Raw genomic sequence first — 24,580 nt, 5'->3', positions numbered from 1 at the left:
TGTTTTGAGTTCATGTCTACTGAACCATCCTTTTCTATCATATCCACACTGTCTAGGCCACACATGTTACTTAGAAACTACCCTAATAGTGGCCCCAAAGTACAACAGTAGGGCATAAAACATAGAAGAAAGATTCACCTTATGGAGCAATGTTACAGGACATACAGGAAAAAAATGTATTTAGGACCTAGACTCTCTGAGTCTTCAGGCATCCAATCGGATTCTTGGAACAAATCCTCTGAGGTAAGAGATTACTGCTTAATAACTTTTTTTTTCCATTGAGAGAATCAAATTGTTTCTAAATCTCTTTCTAGGTTGCTTTAATAACATTAATTAGTTGTTTCATTTTTAACATGTCCATCTCTGCATACAATGTGTCTTGATCAGAGTTACCCCTTCCATTGTAATTTTTATCAATGCTGAGGAACTGCTATTATCTTGTCTGCATTTAAAGGAGTCTGGCACAAAGAAAAGGTCTGAGAATATTTTGAATCACCATTAAAGCAGGGAGGTAATTAACAGCCCCAGGAACTGAGAAGCCATGATTAACAAGGAATATATTAAAAGAATTTGTCACAGGGAACAAAAAGTATTGGCAGGAGCTATTTCCATATCTGAAATAAAGGGAAATTTATTTTTCAGTAAATTATATGGCCCAGAAGTGGGAAAATGTCCTATCTTGTGACTAATCACTGAAGTTATTTGTCCCTTCCTTGCGTTTCAGTGTTTTACTATTTTCCTAATAAGATTATGATAATAAAGAATCTAGAATGAACCAAGACAAAGCAGAATGGAAGTAATTACTGCACAAACTTTGCTTTCAGAAACTAACTTTGCTTTCAGAAACAGCACAGCATAAACATTTGGTTGTTCCAAGAAATGAGAATATTCTAAGCCCACTGCTGGAAAAAATTATCAGGGAAATTCTACCAGACACGCAATAGCTATGATATAGAGGAAAGAAGGGCATTTGGAATCAAAAGACCTGACTTCAAGTGGCTGATTGTTGTGACCTTAGATAATAATTGTTGTGACCTTAGAAAAGCCAAATAAACCTTTCCTGGTCTCAGTTTCCTCTTCTGAAAAATGGAGCAACAGTTATGTAAAGACCTCAGAGAATTCTTGTGAGAATTTATACTATTATATCACATTCTCATAGTGATACTAACCATAAGATTCTCCTCTGTTCTTCTGTTACCATTACCTCTAGGGGAGGAATTATAATAGAAGATAGTAATTTTTTCCGACAAGAACCTTGTGGTTGTTGCTTCTCATAGGAGTCTATTGAAACAAAGGTGAATGGGTTAGAGTAAGAAGGGATAGGACATCTTCTACATTCAATTAAAAGGAAGCACTGCAAGGTGTGGCCATGATAAAAGTAATCTAGTACTCAAGAATGTATTAGTCAATGTTCAGCCCTAGACTTTGTTTATTTTTATTTTTTTATTTTTTGGGTCCAGTCCTAGGCCTGAACTCTGGGTCTGGGCGCTGTCCCTCAGCTCTTCAGCTCAAGGCTAGCTCTCTACCACTTGAGCCACAGCACCACTTCCGGCTTTTTGCTTCTTGCTTATGTGGTGCTGAGGAATCGAACCCAGGGCCTCAAGCGTGCAAGGCAAACGCTCTACCACTGAGCCACCTTCCCAGCCCTAGCCCTAGACTTTGTATTCCATTATTAGAGGCAATCTAAGGAATCCATACAGTTTACTCATCTTCACATTATTTTCTAAAATAGGAAACAATAATTATACCTTATATCCAAATGAACAATGTAGTTTTCCTGTGGCTAGTAACTTGTGGTTCTAATAACAGGTAAACAATGTGTATTTCTGGGAAAATACATAGGCTTATCACACAATCCTATGACCCAAGATACTTTCCTCCCTATTCCTTTAGTAGGGTTTCCCAGTCTCTAAAGAGAGTTCTTCAGTACGACTTTCCTCCCCAACAGTCATAGCAAGAAACACTCAAAATTTTTAGGATTATGAGTTCTGCTAGGAAATCTTAGACTTTTTGAATTGCAAAATGATACTTACCAGTAATGAGCTGCTCTAAACGAATGCGCTCATGGGCAGCATGCTGATCCACCAGGATTAGCAGGTTTCCACCTACAAAATCACCAAAGATTACTGGAATTTCAAATTCTCAGAACACAATTAAAATGATCATGCTGTGTGGAGGAAGAAAGAAAGTTAATTTAATCTACTTAACAACACAGGCATAGGAGGAAATACTGGGTAGGAATAAAATTATACCTTTAGTTCCTAAAAAAATTAAAATTATGAGGAAAATGATACTAAATTTATCAGATATAAAATTCTAGTTCATTAGTAAAGGCATAAAAATGACTAAAGTCTTACATTCCTAATGTTTAAATAGTTATTCTGCTTTAATTCAACTTTAATACAATGAAGAATTATCTGATAACAAAATATAATCAGCAGGCCTTGGTTTGTAAGCTCCTTTGAAACTCATGAAGAGTGTTACTTCTTGTACACTTTACATCAGAGGCCAGGAAATGTTTTCCATGAAAGACAGAGAAGAAATATTTTAGGCCTTTAGAGCCTAATGAGTTCTGTCATGACTACTCAACTATTCAGTTTGAGCCAAAGCAGCCACAGACAACTGTAACTATATAGCTGTACTTCAATAAAATGTTATTTATGGCACTAAAATAAGAATTTCATAGAATTTTACTGTGTCAAAAACAATTTTTTGTTCTTTTTTCCTCCCTAACCATTGAAATATAAACTATTTTTACCATTCTGGCTGTAGAGAAGCAGACAGTGAGTGGATCTGCCTAAAGCTACAATTTGAACCATTTTGGATGTGGGCTACCAAAGCTTTCCTGTAAATGCAATCACTCAGCCCTTATTCAAATGCAGATTATCCTGGAGTAAGAACTCTCAGGTAATTCTGTCTACAGACCTCAAATACAAGTGAGGAGACAGAATATCTACAAAAACCTGCAGGGAAATCTCCTCATGGACAATAGGATGATTCTCAGTGACAGCAGTAGCTTTTTAGCTTCTAATTTTTTGTTTTGTTTTGTGCCAGTCCTGGGGCTTGAACTCAGGGCCTGGGTGCTGTCCCTAAGTTTTAGTGCTCAAAGATAGTGCTCTACCACTTGAACCACAACTCCACTTCAGGCTTTTTTGGTGTTTAATTGAAGAGTCTCATGGACTTTCCTACCCAGGCTGGCTTTGAACAATAATACTCAGATCTCAGTCTCCTGAGCAGCTAGAATAACAGGTATGAGCCACTGGTGCTGGGCTTAGCTTATAATTTTATCACTTTGGCCAACAAGTTAAAATTTATTGCTGCTGATTATAATGAAGTGAAAGATCTTGAATAATACCCATTTTTCCTATTTCTACTGCAAGATTAAGTTGTTTTTTTTCCTATGACACTATTGAATTTATGACATGAGAGCTTAAGACTTAAAAAATAAATAAACTTTCTGACAGTATGTTTAATCATAGTAACATCCTCTAATAGGTTGTGTTAGTATTATGTTCACCTTTGGTTCTCAGCTCCACCCAGACCTGGGCCCCCTCCCATTCCTGGAGTTCCCTCCATACAGCTGGCCCCCCTCTCTCTCCACTCAGACCCACCTGAACTCCCATCTACTTCACTTCCTACCCCTCAGACCCTCCTGCTACTGTGGTCATGTGCTCCTTCTTGGGGGGAATATGGCTCCTCTAATAAACCTTATAATAATCTTTCTCCTGTGCCTGGCTGCCTATGTGTGGTTCCCTGGGATGGATGTGTAGGATCCTTCAGGTTGACTATTAAATTCCTTTGAGGACAGGAAAAGTTGCAGCTAATTGTAATAAATACTGAACATCCTGTATTGTGAAAAAAAAACCCAATGGAATAAATCATGACCTGTACGGGAGTGACAAACTTGAAACTGGATCTAGTATAAATTACTAAGAGGTAGAGAACCTTGGAAATAAAGCCTGTATCAGACTGGAATGCTGCTTATCTGTTCACTGCTTACATCGTGTTCTTAACATTTTCTATTTCTTGAATGAAGCAGAATATAGAAGGTATTTACTCAGGACAAAAGCTCTATTTTTACATAAAAGAAGTTCATGAAGACAGGGATGTTTGTATATTTCCAGCACATAAAATAGGACCTGGCGCATAATAGGCACTAAATAAATATTTATAGAATAAATGAACGAATGAGTTATTGTTCTTTAAGGTTTTCTAACTGAACAAATATATTTTAGTGTAGGTAGAAACATGAAAAGTAAAATGTTAGTATGTGGCATTATTTTCACTGTAATGTAAAACTTAATGGAAAATACCCATTAAAATAAATCAGTTAAAGAAACAGGTTGCATTTGTTATTCATGACAATAAAAATAACTAAATTTTGATTTAGAAAAACATATTTATCAGCTAAGAGTCAATAAATGTATGCCTATAATCCCAGCATTTAGGAAGCTGTGGTACAAAATGATAGTTTAAGGAGCCTGAACTATATAGCAAATAACCAAAAAAGAAAAAGGAAAAACAAAGGATGACAAGGAGGAGGAAAAGGAGAAAAAAGAAGCAGCAAAAGGAAGGAGGAGCAGAAAGAAAAGAAAAATTATTTACTGATTGCATAAGAGATAACTGCTTTTGGCTAAAAAGTACTGATTCCCTTACTTAGGCTCCTAAATCAATCTCTTTCTCTCTCTCTCTCTCTCTCTCTCCCTTTTTCCCCTCCCCCCAGTTCTTTTTCTACTTTAACCTATAGCTCATGTCTGTACCCTAAAGATGGTGAAAGATGGCTGAATGGCTGTTTTTCTGTGGCATGAATGATATTATAAATCTTTGTCCTTCACCAAGTCTATCTGACCTACAGGGGCCAATAGCCACACCTGAGATGTAAAACTCCTGGAGTTTAGGGATGGGTCTAAACCTCTAGTTTCAAGAATACTCTTGAGTGGGCTGGGAAGGTGGCTCAGTGGTAGAGCGCTTGCCTTGCATGCATGAGGCCCTGGGTTCAATTCCTCAGTACCACATAGGCAGCAGAAAAAAAAAAAAAGCCAGAAGTGGTGCTGTGGCTCAAGTGGTAGAGAGCTAGCCTTGAGCTGAAGAGCTGAGGGACAGTGCCCAGGCCCAGAGTTCAGGACTCATGACCAGACCCCTCGCCCCCCCAGAAAAAAATACTCTTTAACTGCCTTTTGTTTTCTTTTCAGAAAAAAATACTAAGAATACCCTTTAGGGGGATTTAATTAATCCAACAATAGTATGAAATCTCAGGAGAAATTTAAGGAGTCCCTTTTGCTTCCTCAAACATCTACACATTTTGTTGCATTCATCCTGAGTACCATTAGTAGAGATTTTGGAATCTCAAAAGCAACAAAAAGCTGGCACTGGTGGTTCACGCCAGTAATCCTAGTACTCAGGAGGCTGAGATCTGAGAATAGTGGGCCGAAGCCAGCCAGGGCAGAAAAGTCCTGAGACTCTTATCTCCAATTAATCACTAGAAAACCAGAAATGGTGGGTAGCTCTAGAACACTAGCCTTAAGCAAAGAAACTCAGGGAACAGTGCCTATGACCACCACCCCAACAAGGCTAGGTTATAAGCTCAGGTGCTTGCTTATGACACATGAAGCACCCCCAGTACTGCAAAAACAAAAGGCACAAAGAACACCAACTGATCAAAACTTCACAAAAAAACTTAATTATTCTAGAAATAATAAAACTTTAGGAATTTGACCATGAATTCCATACTCGGGATGATTCTGACAGTTTTCAATTAATTTGCCTTTGATCTACAATATCACTAAACAAGGTAGAAGAGAATGTTTCCAAATACAAACAGAATAATCTACTTTTAACTTTGGAAGTACTTCCATAAAGCTCTAGGAATCCGAAGCTCTGGGCCACAAGGCCTTTTCAGGATACTGGTATCTAGCATTCCTTAGACAACAAAATCTTCTTTCTCTCAGGGATACATTCCAAGGCCCTTAGTGTATACCTGGAACTTCAGATAGTTCTAAACTCTGAATAAACTATTTTTTCTATACTTACAAACCTATGATAGACAGTTTAGCTTATAAATTAGGCACAGATTAGCAAAAGTACTAAGAAAATAGATCAATAGCAATAAATCATAATAAAATTGTCAGCATCACCAATCTTGCACTTAGGTGACTTGTACATAGCACTCCAATATCAGGAAAGTCAATACGAATAAGGGAAACAGATACTAAGTGACTAACAGGAGAGTACTGTACGTACTGTGGATTCCCTGGACAAAGGGAAACATCACATCCTGGGTGGGACAATTCATCATACTACTCAGGGTGGTATGAAATTTAAAACTTATGAAGTCTGGAATTTCTCATTTAGTATTCTAACCCTGGCTGACTATAGGTAACTGGAATTCCAGAAAACAAAACTGTAGAAATGGCAAGTATTTGTAATCTTGCTCAAGATTCTCTCATTTAAGTCTTTTTTTTTCCGGCTTGCACTCTGGGCTTAGGTGCTGTCTCTGAGCTCTTCAGCTCAAGGCTAGCGCTCTACCACTTGAGCTACAGCACCGTGCCACTCACGGAATTTCCTGCCCACGCTGGCTTTGAACCACGATCCTTAGATCTCAGCCTCCTGAGTAGCTAGGATTACAGGCGTGAGTCACTGTCACCCAGTTTCAAGTCTTTTTAAAAAAGTCTTTTTCTAACTGGAATACCCACCCTTCCCCTCGTCTCTTTCCTCCCTATCTCAGATGTCTTAGTCTCTCCTTACAGTCACCATTAGCACCTTGTCAGCAACTTGTCCACCTGTCCTCAATCAGAGCTCACTTGCTGAAGTCTCTGATCTCTACCGTCACAAAAAACTAAACAGGGCTGGGAAGGTGGCTCAGTGGTAGAGTGCTTGCCTAGCATGCATGAAGCTCTAAGTTCAATTCCTCAGCACCACATAAATAAGAAATAATAATAATATAAATAAATAGTACAACTACTTAAAGATAATTTTTAAAAAAAAGAGGTTTATTTACCGAATTGCTGCCCTGGAAGAGGTGTGGACAGGTGGGGGAAAGGTGAGGCCACAGTGGATCCGGACATGACCTCGGGGTCTAGGACCCTCCTAAGCTTAGATAGGAGGCATGTGACCAGAGGTGGCCCAGGATGTGTCCTAGCAGGAGGGGAAGGTGACTGCTTCCAGGTCTGCCAGTTACCTAGGTAACAGATACTGGGTGGAAACTTAGCCTTACATTCCAGCCTTTTGATAATTATGAAAAAGGGTGAAGATTATCTCTGGCTACTTCCTGCTGGCAAGGGCATCAACAGTAGGGGTAAAAGGCTGAGATGTGGTCCCAAACCCCTTTGAAATGCTTCCTGCGCTCCCTGGAAAGCCAGAGCACCTAATTTTATGCCATTCTCAGATTTAGACAGTTTTTGCCACTGCAGTGGTAAATGATCAGAAGTCTGTTTACTTTCAGGCTCTCTTTGTTCTCTCTCTGCCAATCATGTCCAACTTTCCGTATCTCTCCCTTTCTCTTTTCTACAACATTTTGGCTTGTGCCCTGAAGAGTGTAAGGTCTGCACAGGGACACCTTCCTACCTCTTGGCTAAGTTTCTGCCCAGTATCTGTTTGTTACCTAGGTAACTGGCAGACCTGGAAGCAGTCACTTTCCCCTCCTGCTAGGTCACGTCCTGGGCCATCTCTGGTCACATGCCTCCCATCTGCCTTAGGAGGGTTCCAGACCCTGAGGTCATGTCGGGATCCACTGTGGCCACATCTTTCCCCCACCTGGCCACACTTCTTCCTGTCCCTGGCCTACATAAATCCTGGCGCAGGGATGGGTGGCCCCTTTCCTTTTCAGCCATGCCTCTCCACCATGCCAGGGCAGCAGTTCAGTAAATAAACTTCTTTTTCTGCCTGAATAGCGTGTGGTGTTCTCTTCATCGGCTACCTAATGAAACCTACCTATTTAGTATACCTTACAAAGAGAGGGACACAGGCTGGGTCCCAGGGACCCCCCCCCCCCATTCTAGGTTCCCTTCCAAAGGCTAGGTTTGAAAATTGTCAGAGTTTCCATTTGTTCAGGTTTTCTTCGCACTTTTTCAGAAATTCGCCATGTTGGCCACATGGTGGGTTAAGAGAGTTTGGTCGCATCCCACCCTTTACCTTCCTCCAAGCTTACTACTCCTCCGCCCATTTTTTGCTGCCTCTTTACAGGTCCTGGTAACTGAGGCCCAATCATCTGATGTGCTTTGTTAGGAAAGATGTCTAAATAGTGTTGTCAAAAATTTTAGGCTTTGAGTTCTGCCTTTTTTGTTTGGTGTTATATATTCTACTACTGACCACATGGTTCTAGATATTGGGCAAAATAATGTCATCTTACTGCTGGAATTCCAAGAGTCTATGGCCATTATTCAGTTTGGGACACTGTAAAACTTAATGTGTACAGTGTGTGTGTGTGTGTGTGTGTGTGTGTGTGTGCACATGCCTATGTGTGTATATCTGTGTCTGTGTAAACTTGTTATCTGGCATTGTAATCAAGTTATTTGGCTTAATTTGTCTGAGATTCCTTAAATTTGTTCAGTTTGGATTCATAGCTCAGTGCTAGCCAGTCTACATGCAGTCCAGATCCAGTCCATCCCTTCCAACGTAGAAGACAGGCCTCACTCCTGCCTAGACCATCCTGACTACCTCCACCATGGTAAAAGTAGACTGGAATCTCACTTGGCTCCATCACACGTTGCTCATTTCCTGGTGAAAGATTGCTTTGGATTTGCAAAAGCTAAGGCTCTTTCTGTAACTTTGGTTAACTTAAGCACTGTTAGGATTACCAGAAAGAAATCAATACTATATCTGTGCTAAAATTCTCATCACATCTAACGAGTTTCATCATTGCAGAATATTTGTTGGTCAATTCTTGATAAGGACCAGGTAAGCTCTACTTATTTTATCTGATCTCCTTGTCACTTTAATTGGAAATAATAAAGGGTTTTTGTGGCAAAGATTGCAGTTCAAAGCCAGCTCGGGCTGAAAAATCCCTAAGACTCCATCTCCCAACTAACCTACAAAGAGCCAGGCTGGAAGCATGGCTAAAGACTTTTATCTCTAATTAACCAGCAAATACTGGAAGTGATACTATAACTCAAACTTGTAGAGTGCTAGCCTTGAGCAGAAGTACTCAGGAACAGTGCCTAGGCCTTCAGTTCAAACCTCCAAGAATACTAACTGGGATAAGCCATCCCAGCAACGAGCACCTAGACTCCGTCAATCTGGGGAACAAGGGAACATGGAGAGGAGTAATAAGAGATGATGTCACATCAGCCACTTTCTGCCTGCCCTTTCAAAATTAACCTTAGCCAAGAGGTAGGGAGGTGACCCTATGCAGACCTTATAGCCATCTCATCTTGAACATTTAAAGAGAATTTAAAGCCATGATTTTTACCATCCCGGCTTTCTCCAATCTGGTTTTTCAACATTGTTCACTCAGTTATGGAGGCCAGAAAACTAGGAGTCATCTTTGATATTTTTCCCTCAGATCTAACTGACTTTTTCTCCTGAATATTTTACCAAAATATTCACTTCTCCCTGTCCACCAGGGTTCAAGTCAATTATCATTTTTTTTGTGTGTGTGTCAGTCATAGGCCTGAACTCTGGGCCTGGACACTGTTCCTCAGATCTTCAGCTCAAGGCTAGCACTCTACCACTTGAGCCACAGCACCACTTCAACTTTTTCTGCTTATGTGGTTCTGAGGAATCGAACCCAGGGCCTCATGCATGCAAGGCAAGCGCACTACCACTGAGCCACCTTCCCAGCCCCTCATTTTTTAGATACTGCAATATACTCCAGTTTCTCTGAAGTTGCTGGAACTCCACCCTGACTTACTACATTCTCCATTTTGCAACCAGACTAATCTTTAAAAATAATGGCCAGGCATCCATGGCTCATGCCTGTAATCCTAGCTACTCAGGAGGCTGAGATCTGAGGATCACGGTTCAAAGACAGCCCACGCAGGAAACTCAGTGAGACTCTTATCTCCAAGAAACCACCAGAAAACTGGAAGCGGTGCTATGGCTCAAGTGGTAGAGCACTAGCCTTGAGCTAAAGATCTGAGGGACAGCACCCAGGCCCAGAGTTCAGGCCACATGACCGTCAAAAATAAATAAATAAAATAATAATAACAATAAAATCTAATGTGAAAATGGGACCAGGCAACTTGAAAGGACAGATGAGACTGGGAGAAATGGGGGAAGGGATAACATGATCAAGATACATTGTGTTCATAAATTAACACGATGCATTCAGCTACTTAAATAAAAAAAAAAGTGGGGTGCTGGTGGCTCACACCTGTAGTCCTAGCTACTCAGGAGGCTAAAATCTGAGGATTGTAGTTCGAAGCCAGCTGGGGCAGGAAAGTCCACGAAACTCTTATGTCCAATTAATAACAAGAAGCCAAAAATGGAGCTGTGGCAGAGCACTAGGCTTGAGCACAAAAGCTGAGGGACAATGCTCAGGCCCAGAGCTCAAGCCCCAGGACCAGCAAAATAATAATAATTTATAATAATTTTATATACAAGAAAATAAATACAATGTGATATGACACAAAGTACTTAAAAACCATATAAAGAATCAAACAAGAAAGAAAAAACTTTAAATTGTTTCCAGTTGGTTGTTAGGGCAAAGCAAAGCTTTTAATTGGCATTTAAGATCTGGCTTCTACCTACTTCTCTAAACTTGTCTCCAGCTGTACTGCCCCGCTTATATGTACCAAAGGAGAGGAAATCACAAATTACCTATGTTATTCATTCTCTTGTTTGACATTCTCATACTTCAGACTTCATTTTACCAAGGTCCTTTCTCTGATCTCGCTGAGAAAACTAAATCTCCAACATAGGTTATTTTATTATGATGCAGTTGTACAAAGAGGTTACAATTTCATAAGCCAGGTTGAGTACACTGCATCTTGATCCATGTCACCCCTTCCATTGTTCTCCTTCATTCTTTCTCCTTCCATGCCCACCCTCAGGTCATGTAGTTCGCTTTTCATACAATGTACATTGAATATAATGACTGCATTTGCTAATCTTCCCTCCCTCCATTTGTTCTTCACCCCTGAAGTCATCTCCCTCCAAACATGTTCCCACTTCCTGTTATTCATTTTAATAAGCAATTCATTAGTTGTTGAGGAGTTACTCCCCTAAGTATGTTCTAGTTATTTCGTTTGTATGTATATGCATACAGCCCTGTATGTTATCATGTACAACACAGATTCTTTTTTTTTTTTTGGTAGGTCCTGAAACTTGAACTCTGGGCTTGGGCACTGTCTCTGTGCTCTTCAGCTCAAGGTGAGTGCTCTACCGCTTGAGCCTCAGTGCCACTTCTGGTTTTCTGGTGGTTTATTGGAGATAAGAGTGTCATGGAGGGGCTGGGAAGGTGGCGCAGTGGTAGAGCACTTGCCTTGCATACATGAGGCCCTGGGTTCCATTCCTCAGCACCACATAAGCAAAAAGAAAAAAGCCGGAAGTGGTGCTGTAGCTCAAGTGGTAAAGCGCTAGCTTTGAGCTGAAGAGTTGAGGGACAGCGCCCAGGCCCAGAGTTCAGGCCCCATGACCGGACCCCAAAAAAAAAAAACAAGAGTGTCATGGACTTTCCTGCCCAGGCTGGCTTTGAACTGTGATCCTCGGATCTCAGCCTCCTGAGTAGCTAGGATTACAGGCGTGAGCCATCGGTGCCCAGTAAAACACAGGTTCTTACAGCATCTGCTTCTCCATTCTATTTCTCCTCTGTAGGAGATATAGATAATTTTTTTGTGTGTGTGAAAATACCGTATAGAGGGGTTACAATTACATGGGCAAGGTAAAGTTAAAATTTTATGTGATTGTATAATTATGTTTCTTTGAAATATCTGTTTTCTCATTATTGTATCTCTAGGGCCTAGAATAGTCTCTGGCATATAATAGGCAATCAAACACTATTTGTTGAATGAATCAGTGTCAGTTATAAACCATTATTGTTTATATTAAAGTCAACAAGAAATTCTATGAAACTCTGATGAACCTAATTCATAATATAAACTTCCTGTTGTTTTAGAGAGAAAACATAAAACATTATTTAAAAGTTAACGAAAGCATTCTAAAAATGGAGGTATAGCTCAAGTGGTAGAGTATCTGCCCAGCAAGTACTTGAATTCAAACTGCCCCTAAGTTTTTTAAAGGAGTAACAAATGACATTCTTTTTCCCACTCTCATTTTTTTTCTTTTCTCTGGTCTGGGCATTGTCCCTGAGCAGTTTCACTCAAGGCTACTGCTCTACCACTTTGACCACAGTTCATGGACTTTCCTGCCCAGGCTGGCTTTAAACTACAATCATCAGATCTTAGGCTACTGAGTAGCAAGGATTACAGACATAAGCCACTGGCACCTGGCTGCAGGCAACATTATTAATAGCTTAATGTGTATCTTATGTATGTGCATACACATATGCATGTATACACATAAAACTAATATACTTTAAAACTGTTACTTTATAATGTTCTTAATTTAGATCAGTTTTCCTAGTGTCTAAGTCACTGAACTTACACTGTATACTAAAAGAAACTTTTTTGTGTGTGCCAATACCTCACACTCTCAACCTGGCTTTTTTGCTAACAGTTGGTGCTCATCCACTTAAGTCATACCTCCAGCCCAGCTTTTTTGCTGATTAATTGGAGACTGAATCTCTCAGCCTTTTCTACCTCTATTGGCTTTAAACTGGGGTCCTTAGAACTCAGTCTCCTAAGTAAGGATTACAGGCATGAGCCAGTAAAGCCCAGCCAAAAGTAACTTTAAAAGTTACAAGAAGTCAGTTAGCTTATTAATTAAAACTAAACTCTATTCTTACCTTCTCTGCCATTCTCTTCAGTCTTAGTGCTCATTAAACAGGCAATAAACTTGTTATCCACTTGCTGGAGAACCTGCCATACATTCAGATAAGTGGAACAGCACTAAATAAACATTGGTACAGGCTGATTTGCATAAAAATAAAAAATACTTCATTTTGCATTATGCCATTCTCATCTAAGATGAGGAAGGTGCTGCTGAACCTAAAGGAGTCCTTAGGAAGGGTAAAAATTAGGAAAATAAGAGTGGTAAGAGGACAGGAACAGAAGGAAATTAATCCTTGCTCTTCTCCTAATGATACAAATTCTATGAGATTAAAACAACAAAAACAGGACTGGGAATGTGGTTTAGTGGTAGAGTGTTTGCCTAGCAAGCATGAAGCCCTGGGTTCTATTCCTTGGTTACCACATAAACAGAAAAAGCTGAAGTAACTCAAGTGGTAAAGTGCTAGCCTTGAGCAAAAGAAGCTCAGGGACTGTGCAGGCTCTTTACTCAAGCCCCAGGAGTGGTGAATACAAAACAAAACAAAACAACAACAACAAAAAAGGCTTGGCCAACATGGTCTTTACTATTAAATAAATCCAATTTCTTTTTTCTTTTTTTTGTTTGTTGGTCCTAGGGCTTGAACTCTGGGGCCTGGGTGCTGTCCCTGAGCTCTTCAGCTCAAGGTGAGCACTCTACCACTTGAGCCACAGAACCACTTCCAGTTTTCTGAGTGGTCATTGGCCTTCCTGCCCCGGCTAGCTTTCAACCGTGATCCTCATGTCTCAGTCTCCTGAGTAGCTAGGATTACAGGTGTAAGCCTGTAATTTAGCACCTGGCTAAATCCAATTTCATTAGGTGCCAGTGGCTTACATCTGTAATCTCAGCTACTCAAAAAGCTGGTATCTACAAAATAGCCAGCAAAAAGCAAGGCTGGAGGGTATGGCTTAAATAGTAAAGTGCCACTCCTCCCCCCCCCCCACACACACACAAAGCAAATTCTCACGAAAGTTAGTCTAGTTTAAGCTTTACATCGATTTGAAAGTCAGTCTTTACCTGCATTGAATGAATCATTTCTTTGGTGAAACGGTAGGGATATAAGATGTTATGAATTTTAACTGCTAAGCTCTCAGCCTGGCCACTGCTTACATCAACAGCAACCTAGAAAGATCCAGCAAAAACATCATTTAAATGTGAATTTTTATGTCCTGTAGGACCTTTTTTTTTCACCAAGGATCTTCAAGTCCTTTAAAAATATTCTTTCACCTACTAGAAGTAGGGTGAATTCAGGAAACTTTGATTCAAAGACTCTAAGAATAGTCTTAACTAGTACTTCTTTGTTTGTTTTTTGCCAGTCCTAGGGCTTGAATTCAGGGCCTGAGTGCTGGACCTGAGCATTTTTGCTCAAGGTAGTGTTCTACCACTTGAGCCACAGCTCCATTCCAACTAACATGCTTTATGAACAAAATTGCTGACAAAAACAAATACTGTTTCAGAACAATTTGTTGATGTTCCATCAAGTCTTTAAAGTCATCTTGACTCAAGAATCAATAGTCAAAGGCTCATCTATTACCCACCGTCACTGACACACAATACATTCTGTGATGACACACTGAGTAAACCACATGCATCTAGGCCAATGATGAACTGCTCCTGCAGTAGAAGACTCACTGCTTTATCTAGAGATAACCATTTTATTATCATCACCCTGAATATTTCACTAAAATGCATGTTTTTCACACACTGATGACACATTTAATTCAAAATGTCTGAGCTTCCTCCTCTCAATATTAAACATGAATTTCCAAATAAAATATTTGGGAATATGCCTAGTTTCTATTCATAATTATAAATTAGCATAGTCAGTCATTCAAACCCATATCCAAATTAAATAAAGCTCAAAAGTAGTTAAAGAAAGAAAAAGACCCACCTCTGGGTATCTGGCAAATACTGGATTGTCCCATTCTGAAAATAAAGACTTTAGTGATCCACTACCAACAGCATCACCCACAGCATCTAGGGCAAAAGAGACAGGTGAAACTGGAATCACAGACACAGGGAGGTGTTAAAATGAAATGATCTTGTACAACAGATACTAATTTAAAAAATTATAAAACAAAACAAAAGAACCCCTGGAAGGCCTCAAATGGTAGCTTGCCTGCCTGGCCCTGTGTTCAATTTCCCTCCCTCTCTCTCCCTCTTTCTCTCCTCCCCCCACTCCCTTCCTTTCTCTTTTCTTTCTTTCTTGCTTACTTGTTTGCTTGATTTCTAGGTTTGTACTTATGCTTGCTAAGTAGGCATTCTATCACTTGAGCCACATTCCCAGCCCTAGTCCTGAGTTCAAATCCCAGAATTGCAACAACAACAACAACACAGGGAACTGAGTGATACCTGGTAATATCTTAGTGGTAGAATACATGCTGAACATGCCTAAGTCCTAAATTCACAGAGAGAGCAGAGAGGGAGTGAGAGAGAAGAGGGAGGAAAGGTGAGGAAGGAAAGGGGAAGAGGAAGCAGGAGAGGAAGGGGAGAAGAAGGGGAAGGAGGAAGAGGAAGGGGAAAGGCTACAGCCTCAAGACCAAAGATCAGAGATACTGGTTCCTACATTCTAGGAATTTTCATTTTGTTGTATCTCTAAATTGTTTTGAGAAGTTACTTTAAAAACTGCTTCTGGCTGGGGAGGTAGCTCAGTGATAGAGTGCTTGCCTCACATGCATGAGGCCCTGGGTTCGATTCCTCAGCACCACATAAGCGGAAAAAGCCAGAAATGTTGCTGTGGCTCAAGTGGTAGAGAACTAGCCTTGAGCTAAAGAGCTGAGGGCACAACACCCAGGCCCAGAGTTCATGCCCCACAATCGACAAAACAAAACAAAAAACTGTTTAAAGAGATATTTCAGAATACACTTCTTGAAGAAACTGTAGCACACTAGCTTCAATGGGGATGATGTACATCTGTCTCAAAAAAGTAAAACAAGATGGGCCCGGATGACTCATTCCTATAATCCTAGCTTATTCAGGAGGCTGAAATCTGAGAGATACAGTTCAAAGCCAGCCAGGGCAGAAAAATCCATGAGACTCATCCAAAAATCCATGAAACTCTTCCAATTAGCCAGAAGTAGAAGTGTGGCTCAAGTGGTAGAGTGCCAGCCTTGAATGGAAAAAGTCGAATTAGAATATGAAGCCCTAAGTTCAAATCCCAGTATGGCCAACAAACAAAAGCAAACAAAAAAAAAACCCAAAAGTTAGTAACTTCACACCACCCTTAGGTAAAAGTATATCTTATCTGTTTTTAGGAACAAAAAATAATAGATGTCTGTAGCTTTTCTTCCAAGAGTTTTACCTAGATCAAACTAATGCAATACGAGTGAAACTCTAACCTTTAAAAATAAGAAACATTTTCCCAATTACAACACACTACAGACTATGCATAATCACAGTACTGACCTCAAGTCTGGAAAAGTAATTTCTGATCGAAATGCATGCGCTGAATTACTTAGTTCTGCTGTGAAATAGGGCCATGGGGAATTCCTGGCTCCAGTAAGGCACAGCTGGCACTGATCAAGCTTAATAATACAACTTTGCTTTGTTTTTTGTGTAAGGTGGTATGGGGTGGACTAGGTGGCCCCAAAATCTATGCTATTGCTCCCACCTCTGATATTCTGTTTCAACACAGTCCTCTCTTCCCGAGGTCTTGGAAGGAAAGGAAGAATCAGGTCACTTCTAAAAGGATGACATCTGTATTGAGACCCTAAATAAAAAAGGAAAAACCTAGAAATTTGAACTCAATATACAAATAAGTTATTAGAATTTAAATTACATAAAACCTCCTCCAAAAACTAAAGATGTAAAATTACCAAACACTAAATGGAGAACCAATTATTTAATGAAACTAATCTGCTAAAATAAGCATCTACATAAATGTGTTAACTAATTATCCATCTAAACCAGACAGAATGAACACTTAGGTCATAGTGATTCTCAACAGGGTAGTTTTGCATGGAGGAATATATGGCAGTAGCTTGAGAGATTTTTTTTGTTGTCATAACTTGGGTGAATGGTGCTAGTAGAATCTAGCAGATAAATGCCAGTGATACTGCTAAATATCCTACAATATATAGTTAGCCAGAAAAACCTTGTGTTAGAGTTTAACAGCTAGAACTTATTACCTTTGCAAATCCCCATTTTTTGCATTTTATCCTCAATATGTCTCTACTATAACCTTATTTCACTTTATCAGAATTATATTTACATAACTGTCTTCTCAGTAAGACTGTGAAATGCAAAGATACCCACAATGCAACAATTTAGCACAGTGTAACCATCAACAAATGCTAAATGAATATATGAAAAGATCAACAATGAAAGACTCTCATTTCAAACGCCAAAGTCAGATAAGATTGGCTGAAATTCTACCAATGCTCTGAAGAATTTAAATTCTTTCAGATTTGAGTTTTAGAAACAATGCTGAATTTGACACGTTTGAACAGGAGCAAAACATGAGGAAGCTATTGTTTCAAAAACATCAATTTGTTGGACAAGAAATGGATATACTGAGAATTAAGGTACAAGGTAAACAGTGTAACTGATAATAGAAAGGGCCGAATTAAACACATTTTTAAAAGTCCAGGATATAGCTCAGTAGTAAAGTGCTTGTCTACCATGTGCAAGGCCCCAGAAAAAACAGAAAAGAAAAAAAAAAAGGTGTGGGTGGGTGTGGGTGTTGTCCTAAGGCTTGAACTCAGGGTACTGTCCCTGAGCTTTTTTGCTCAAGCCTATCACTCTACTACTTGAGCCACAATTCCACTTTAAACTTTGTGGTGATTATTGGAGATAAAGAGTCTCACAAAGGCTGGAAATTGGCTTAGTGGTAGAGTGCTTGCCTAGAATGCATGAAGCCCTAGATTTGGTTCCTCAGTATCACATAAACAGAAAAAGCCAGAGGTGGCGCTGTGGCCGAAGTGGTACAGTACTAGCCTTGAACACAGAGATGCTCAAGGCCCTAAGCCCTGGGTTCAAGCCCCAGGACTGGCAAAACAGTCTCACAGATTTTCCCACCTAGGCTGACTTTGAACCATCATTCTCAGATCTCAGCTTGCTGAATAGCTAGAATTAAAGGCACAAGCAACAAGCACCTGGTTAAAGATTATTTCTAAAGGGATTGTTTCTAGGGCTTGGGGACTTGGCACCACTTAAAATTACATTTATGATATTTTCTTCTATACAACAAAATTATCTTGGGCTGGGAAGGTGGCTCAGACTTGCCTTGCATGCCTGAGGCCCTGGGTTCGATTCCTCAGCACCACATAAGCAAAAAGAAAAAAGCCGGAAGTGGCACTGTGGCTCAAGTGGTAGAGCGCTAGCCTTGAGCTGAAGAGCTAAGGGACAGCGCCCAGGCCCAGAGTTCAGGCCCCACGACCGGACCCAAAAAAAACCCAAAAAAAACAAAATTATCTTTTGTGTGTGTGTGCCAGTCCTAGGGATTGAACTCAGGGCCTGGGCACTGTCCTTGAGCTTCTTTTGCTCAAGGCTAGTGCTCTACCACTGGAGCCACAACGCCACTTTCAGCTCTTTCTTGTTTATGAGATACTGAGGAATCAAACCCAGGACTTCATGCATGCTAGACAAAGCACTCCACCACTAAACCACATTCCCAGCCCCACAACATTCTCTTAATAAATTACTGCATGTAGCATTTTCATGTATGGTTCGACCATGTCCTAATGTCCTGCTGTACACGTTAACTAAACCATTTCCAGTAAGATAATAATCCACATGAATGAGGGAGTACTAAGGGGCTTTCATAGAACTTGTTTCTGTACCAAAAATATTTTTCATTGGGAAATTATGAGTTAACATAATCCTCAGACATTCACTATAAAATATGCTAATCTAGAAAGTTAAGTGGATTGAAGTGTTTTAAAGTTTAGATTTATTTAACAGAAGCAGATGTTTATGTTGAATATGACAACTAAGATTTCCCTCTATGTTTTGGCAAGAACTATCTCAGTTTAATGTCATCCAGTTAGTTTTTTGGCACCATAACAGAAGCAGCTGTAGTTCAGGAAGATGAAGTGCTGGGGTCTTAGCTGTACCTCAGCTAAGCATTCTGTACAAACCAGGACATGAAATGACCTAGACTGAGAAGCACATAAAGTTGCTGTAAGAGCAACTTGATAGCCAAGAGCAATACTGAAAGAAAAGTATCTACTACTTCTATTGTATACATTGAAAGTTACAACACAGATAAAAACAAAAAACAAAAAGGGGGGAGGTATTTAAACTAAGTCAAAATCTCTTGCTAGAGATATTAATCCAAAAAATTATAGGTTGATTTGTAATTATATTCACACAATTTACATTCTTTTGCAACATTCAAGATTTCTCATGTAGATATAGATTTAATATTTATCTTCCTAGTGAAAGCCAGATGGCAATCAGTATTACCATCTCCCAACATCTGGCTCTCAACACACTTCCAAAAGAATGTCACTTTCAATGCTAAAGGGAGACCTGAGAACCCAGAGTCCCAGTGTAGACTCTGATATAGTCTTGTGCTATGATCTAAATGTCACATTATTCTCTTCATACACCAAAATTAGATCAAGTGGACTATCATGTAATATGTACTTGAAAAGCATAGTTATGGAAATATATACTTGAAAAAAATTGAAAATGTTATGATCAAGTCTTACGTTCTCGCAGAAAAATAAGTTCATAAACTAGTAATGTACTGATCTACAGATTTTACTAAAAAATCATCATAGGTTCAGAATCATTCAGCCGTTATCTGATGCCAGATAAACTTCAAAGATTTCTGGGGGAGCAGTGTGTTTGACAGTGAAGAGAAAATTGGATAGGGGGAACTGTGGATCTTCTTGGCTATTAACAGTACCATTTTCAGTCAAATGGATCATTTACCTGTGTTATACATACATACATCATCTCATCAATACATACATGTACTCTTATATTCTGTGTCAGTTTTTCATTGTTTTTTTTTTTTCCCTTGGGTGGGGGGAAGCAGTCCTGGGGCTTGAACTCAGGGCCTAGGTGCTTCCCCTCAGCTTTTTTGTTCAAGGCTAGTACTCTATCACTTGAGCCACAACTTCACTTTCAGCCTTCTGTTGGTTAATTGGAGGTTAGAATCTCACAAATCTTCCTGCCTAGGCTGGCTTCAAACTGCAACCCTCAGTCCTGCTTGAGTAGGTGTCAGCCACTGGCACTCAGCTTGGATTACTATTTTTAAATATCATTGGCTCTATAGAATCTTTGTTTTAAAAATCCTTCAAATGTTTTTTGCTGTTGTTTTTGTTTGTGTGTATGTGTTTTGTCAGTTGTGAATCTTGAACTCTGGGTCTGGGCTCTGTCCCTGAGCTCTTCAGCTCAAGGCAAGTGCTCTACCATAGTGCCACTTTGGGTTTTCTGGTTAATTCAGGTTAATTGGAGATAAGAGTCTCACAGACATTCCTGCCTGGCCTGGCTTTGAAACTCGAGCCTCAGATCTCAGCTTCGTGAGTAGCTAGGATTACAGGCATGAGCCACCAGTACCTGGCCTCAGATGTTTTGTCTGTTAGGATCATGTCTATTTTTTTTCTTTTATTTTGTTGGTCCTGGGCCTTGAACTCTGGGCCTGGGTGCTGTCCCTCAGCTCTTCAGCTTAAGATAAGCAAGCACTCTACCACTTCAGCCACAGTGCCACTTTCAGTTTTCTGGTGGTTAACTGGAGATAGAGTCTCACAGACTTTCCTGCCCAGGCTGGCTTTGAACAGTGATCCTCAGATCTTAGCCTCCTAGGATTATAGGCATGAGCCACCAACACCCTGCTAAGATTATCTCTTTAAACAATAATTACCTTGTTCCTTGGCCATCATTCCCATCTTCGAAAGCATTTCAGATCAGTGCATACCACATACTTACCATTCCCAAATAGGACATCTACAGCCACAGTTGTCAGGTCTTGAGTACAAGCAGTTTGAATGTCCTCAGTAGGAGCAACAAATGTGCTAAGGCCAGTCATTTTGTTGATGTATACCATTCTGCCCAGGGCTATATCAAAATATTGCTGCCAATCCAAAGAAGTGGTTGACTCATTTTCCCCATAAGATCCTGACTTAGATTCCTCACTCTGGGAAGATATTTCATTTTGGGTTTTTTTGGCATCTTCTACTTGACTTGTTACCATTAGACTGGGAGAGTCAAGACTTCCTGTGTGTTGCTCCGAAGCTCTGATAAGAACATCAACATCTTCTCTGGCAATTTTATAACTGTTACAGGGTAATGCCAACAGAGCTGCTGGTGTCACAGTGTTCTCTGCTGTATCACTGTTAGAATGTGTTTCACCATCATTATTAAAGGAATGATCTTGTGTAACAGGTTCTAACACTGGGAGGATACTGCTTTCTGTTTTCTCATGCTCATTTTTAAATAGCTCATAAAAATCAAGGGTTGGCCCACTGTACAAGTCACTGCTTTTCCTACTGGAATCTGAAATTGAAAGTTCATTTAAATGATTCATCTCCTCCATTGTTTGAGTCTCTTTTTCAGAATCCTTCAGTCTGGATAATTTAGAGGCTAGTGATTGAGGTGACTTCTCAGCATCCAAAAGCTTTCTGTTGCAGTGAGAGAACTCTGTTAGAGTTATAGGACTTTCTCCCAAACAAGGCATCGGTTGTTCCAAGAAATCTTCTTTAGAAAGTGGAAACTTCTCTGAGCACAGGATGTGACTTACTGGTTGACAGTCATCATTTGAATCACTATGCTTTAGAGTAGTAATTTTACAAACACCAGCTTGGTCTACGTGGTTCCTGTCTTTCAATGAACTATCAGGTTCATCTTGAAGATTGAGACAGGTACTGACTTCATTTTCCTCTACTTCTATATCCAAAGGAATTTTTATCTTCCCATATTCCCTTTTAAATTTCTCCAAAGATCCTAGTTGTGAACTCAAACTTAGTTTCTTATGGACTATGGGTCTGGTAGAACCAGTCAACTTATCAGTTTTCTTACTAATGCCTGCAATATGTCTATACCACTCAAAAGAGGAGGATGTACCAGGTAATAAGCAATCTGGGTGTAATTTTTCACTACTTTTCTGAAAAAGAGAAAAATTTTTATTAGCTGCTGTTGCTTTGTTCTCTAGTCTATAACTGGAATGTGTTCTGCAAAAACTTTTGTTGGGCAGTTGAGCAGATTCTTTACTGAAAGTGCTGGTTACATCCTTGCAGTCTGGAATCTCAACTGAATGATGTGTTCTGTTTCCAAATGTTTCTTGGGCACGAGAGCCAGGTTGATCATAATTTTTAAATGAATGTTCTGCTTCAGTTGATTTACATTGTTCATTCTGTACTACATGAGTTATAAAGCCAGTAGAACATAACTTAACTCGTCCATAAGTGAAAACTTGTTTTCTTCCATAACTCTGAGGCTCTCTTTTTCTCTCTTTCTCTCTCTCAGCATTATGTACTCTAAATAATGTTGACCCAAAAGGCAGAGATTGGCAGTCTGTTTCAGTAGCATCTTTAAATTTCTCTAGCTCATTTTGAATTCTATTATTCAAGATGTTGGCAGCTGTGCCATTAACAGTAGTACATACTTTCTGTATTTCTCCATCTGCCCGACTCTCCTCAGAATGATGGGTCTGAAAAGGGACTGAAAATGTTTGTGGACTGCTTCCACATGGGTTTTCTAAAGTGTTATGTTCCAAGTAAGGTTTTTGATGTTTCTCATTTTCTCTAGATTCTGGTGCTTCAACTGTTTCTTGTTCCAATATCCTTGATTCTAAGTGAGAGCTGTCTTTGTTGTATAAAGATGACTCTGTCATTTTGCTATGGCATGGGCCATCTGATTCAAAATTATAGGAAAATGAGTCATTTCTCTTTTTTCTGGTAGCTTCTGATTCTGTAGAATTCTCTGTGGTTATGTTTTCTACAGTAAATTTCCTTTTCACAGCTTTTGATTGTAAATTAAACACTTCATAGGAATCCAAAATATTATTACATGCTTCCTGGAAACTGCCTTGGTCACTCTTCTCATGAGAGGACATGTGCTTCTGGAGAGTAGCACCAAATGAACTGAAATCATTATCTTCACTAAATTCCTTAATATCTTCACCTGATAATTCCACAAATAATTTTTCTTGCTTTAAAAACATTATTACTCCTTCCTGAATACAAGTCAAGGGCGTATCCCAGTTCTGAAACTCAATTAGAGTTTTTGCTGGCTCCATGCACACATCATACTCACAGAATTGGCACTGCACATTGATCACATATATCCCATAGAGTTCTGGAGCAGACCGATGCCGAGGACTTAAACTCATTTGCCTATTAGCAGGGCCATTCTTTGGCTTGCATATAATACTTTCTTTTCGTAATAAAAAGTCAATGAGTTTATGCAACTTTGTCCTCAAAACTAGTCTTCTGTTCACAAACAAAAACTGCATATTCTTATTGTAGTGTGCTTCACAGCTGATATAGCCACTAAGTTCAAATTCCTTATATTTAAATTGTATTTCTTTTAGCTTTTGTGACTTGCTCAATCCATAAATTTGACAAAATCGGGAACATATGTTTTTGGTTTTAGGGAGTTGAAGAACCATGGAACCAGAAACATCATTCCTCAAAGAGAAAGAAATGGAAGGGTGCATCAGTGAAAGAGCTTCTATCCTTTGTCTAACAGTCTCAAACTCCAGTCTAGGATCCATGCATTTCCTCCTCACAGGTAGCTGGTAAAACAGATTATATACTGTTACTGTTGTTCCTGTGCTTGGTCTAGTCAAATCCGCCTCACAAACTTTCAGGGCTTTTCCATTCTGAAACAGTTTCACAAAGGTTTTCATTGTCCTGTTTTTCTTGGATGAAATTTCCATAGCACTGGCCATGTTAGCTATACTTGCCAAGGCCTCCCCTCGGAAACCATAAAACCTTGGGTTCTCTAAGTCCTGTATTGAGCTGCATTTACTTGTGAAATAACGATTTCCCACCTTGTCTACATCATCATCCCCCATTCCAAATCCATTGTCTATCACCTGAACTTGGAAGGTTTCCATATTCACTCTGATGGCCACACATTTTGCTTCAGCATCAATACTATTGAGGACAAGTTCCTCAACACATTGGCCTAAGGAACTTATGGCCAAACCAGACCGCAATTTGGCTTGCACTTCAGCTGATAAGCACTTGATCATGGCAGGTAGAAAGGTGGTGAGAATGCCAGGCACTGATTTCCTTCTCTGACTTGAAATAATTGCCTAGGGGAAGAAACACACACACATACACACACACTATCAAAGCTCCAGTTACATGGCATTATCTATTTTCATCCAAATGTTATAGAAAAATATAATTTGAAGTAAGTGAAATCTATATTAAGCTAAATTATGAAATAAAACAAAATTAACCTCTGATTTCTAGGCAGATCACAAAACTCATGCCAGGTGCAATGAATTTAACATCCAAAGGAGCATTTGTAATTTCTTAATTTTCATTGCTCCTTTCTAAGTACCACATGCCCTAAAACAGTCATAATTATACTTGATGTTGACCCATAAAGACTGTACTCGAAATCCTAACCACTTCACCAAAACCAGATGCCTAAATTAAATTCAGCTAAGAAACATTCGTTAGAAATTATTCATGAAAAAAGTCCAAGCTAGTTTCATAACATTTATACATTATACAATAACCATGACTTTTAGAAAAATGTATGATGAACTGTTAAGACATTGTTGGTAGGAAGGAGAAGCAATAGGAAAAATTAA

The 24,580-nt window shown here is 39.5% G+C and overlaps 1 protein-coding gene across 6 annotated transcripts in view; it reads right to left on the bottom strand.

The window, feature by feature from the left end:
- The window catches only part of Mlh3 (mutL homolog 3), a 40,695-nt gene that overhangs the window by 11,260 nt on the left and 4,855 nt on the right, over positions 1-24,580 (bottom strand). For 4 of the 6 annotated variants that reach the window (XM_013015977.1, XM_013016008.1, XM_013015985.1 and 1 more), the window contains exons 3-9: positions 20,740-24,070; positions 16,472-16,570; positions 14,753-14,838; positions 13,879-13,983; positions 12,842-12,914; positions 2,034-2,105; positions 1,170-1,281 (exon numbers count right to left, since the gene is read on the bottom strand). In XM_013015977.1, coding sequence (XP_012871431.1) covers positions 1,170-1,281; positions 2,034-2,105; positions 12,842-12,914; positions 13,879-13,983; positions 14,753-14,838; positions 16,472-16,570; positions 20,740-24,007 — 3,815 coding nt within the window. In that variant the 5' untranslated portion in view covers positions 24,008-24,070. The remainder of the gene's footprint in view (positions 1-1,169; positions 1,282-2,033; positions 2,106-12,841; positions 12,915-13,878; positions 13,984-14,752; positions 14,839-16,471; positions 16,571-20,739; positions 24,071-24,580) is intronic. The other 2 variants (XM_013016000.1, XM_013015992.1) reach the window with 2 other exon arrangements.

Source organism: Dipodomys ordii, unplaced genomic scaffold (assembly GCF_000151885.1).
Source record: "Dipodomys ordii isolate 6190 unplaced genomic scaffold, Dord_2.0 Scaffold2, whole genome shotgun sequence".
NCBI classification, from domain to species: domain Eukaryota; kingdom Metazoa; phylum Chordata; class Mammalia; order Rodentia; family Heteromyidae; genus Dipodomys; species Dipodomys ordii.
The sequence above is the reverse complement of the archived record's forward strand: the minus strand, read 5'-3'. Positions and strand labels throughout refer to the sequence as shown.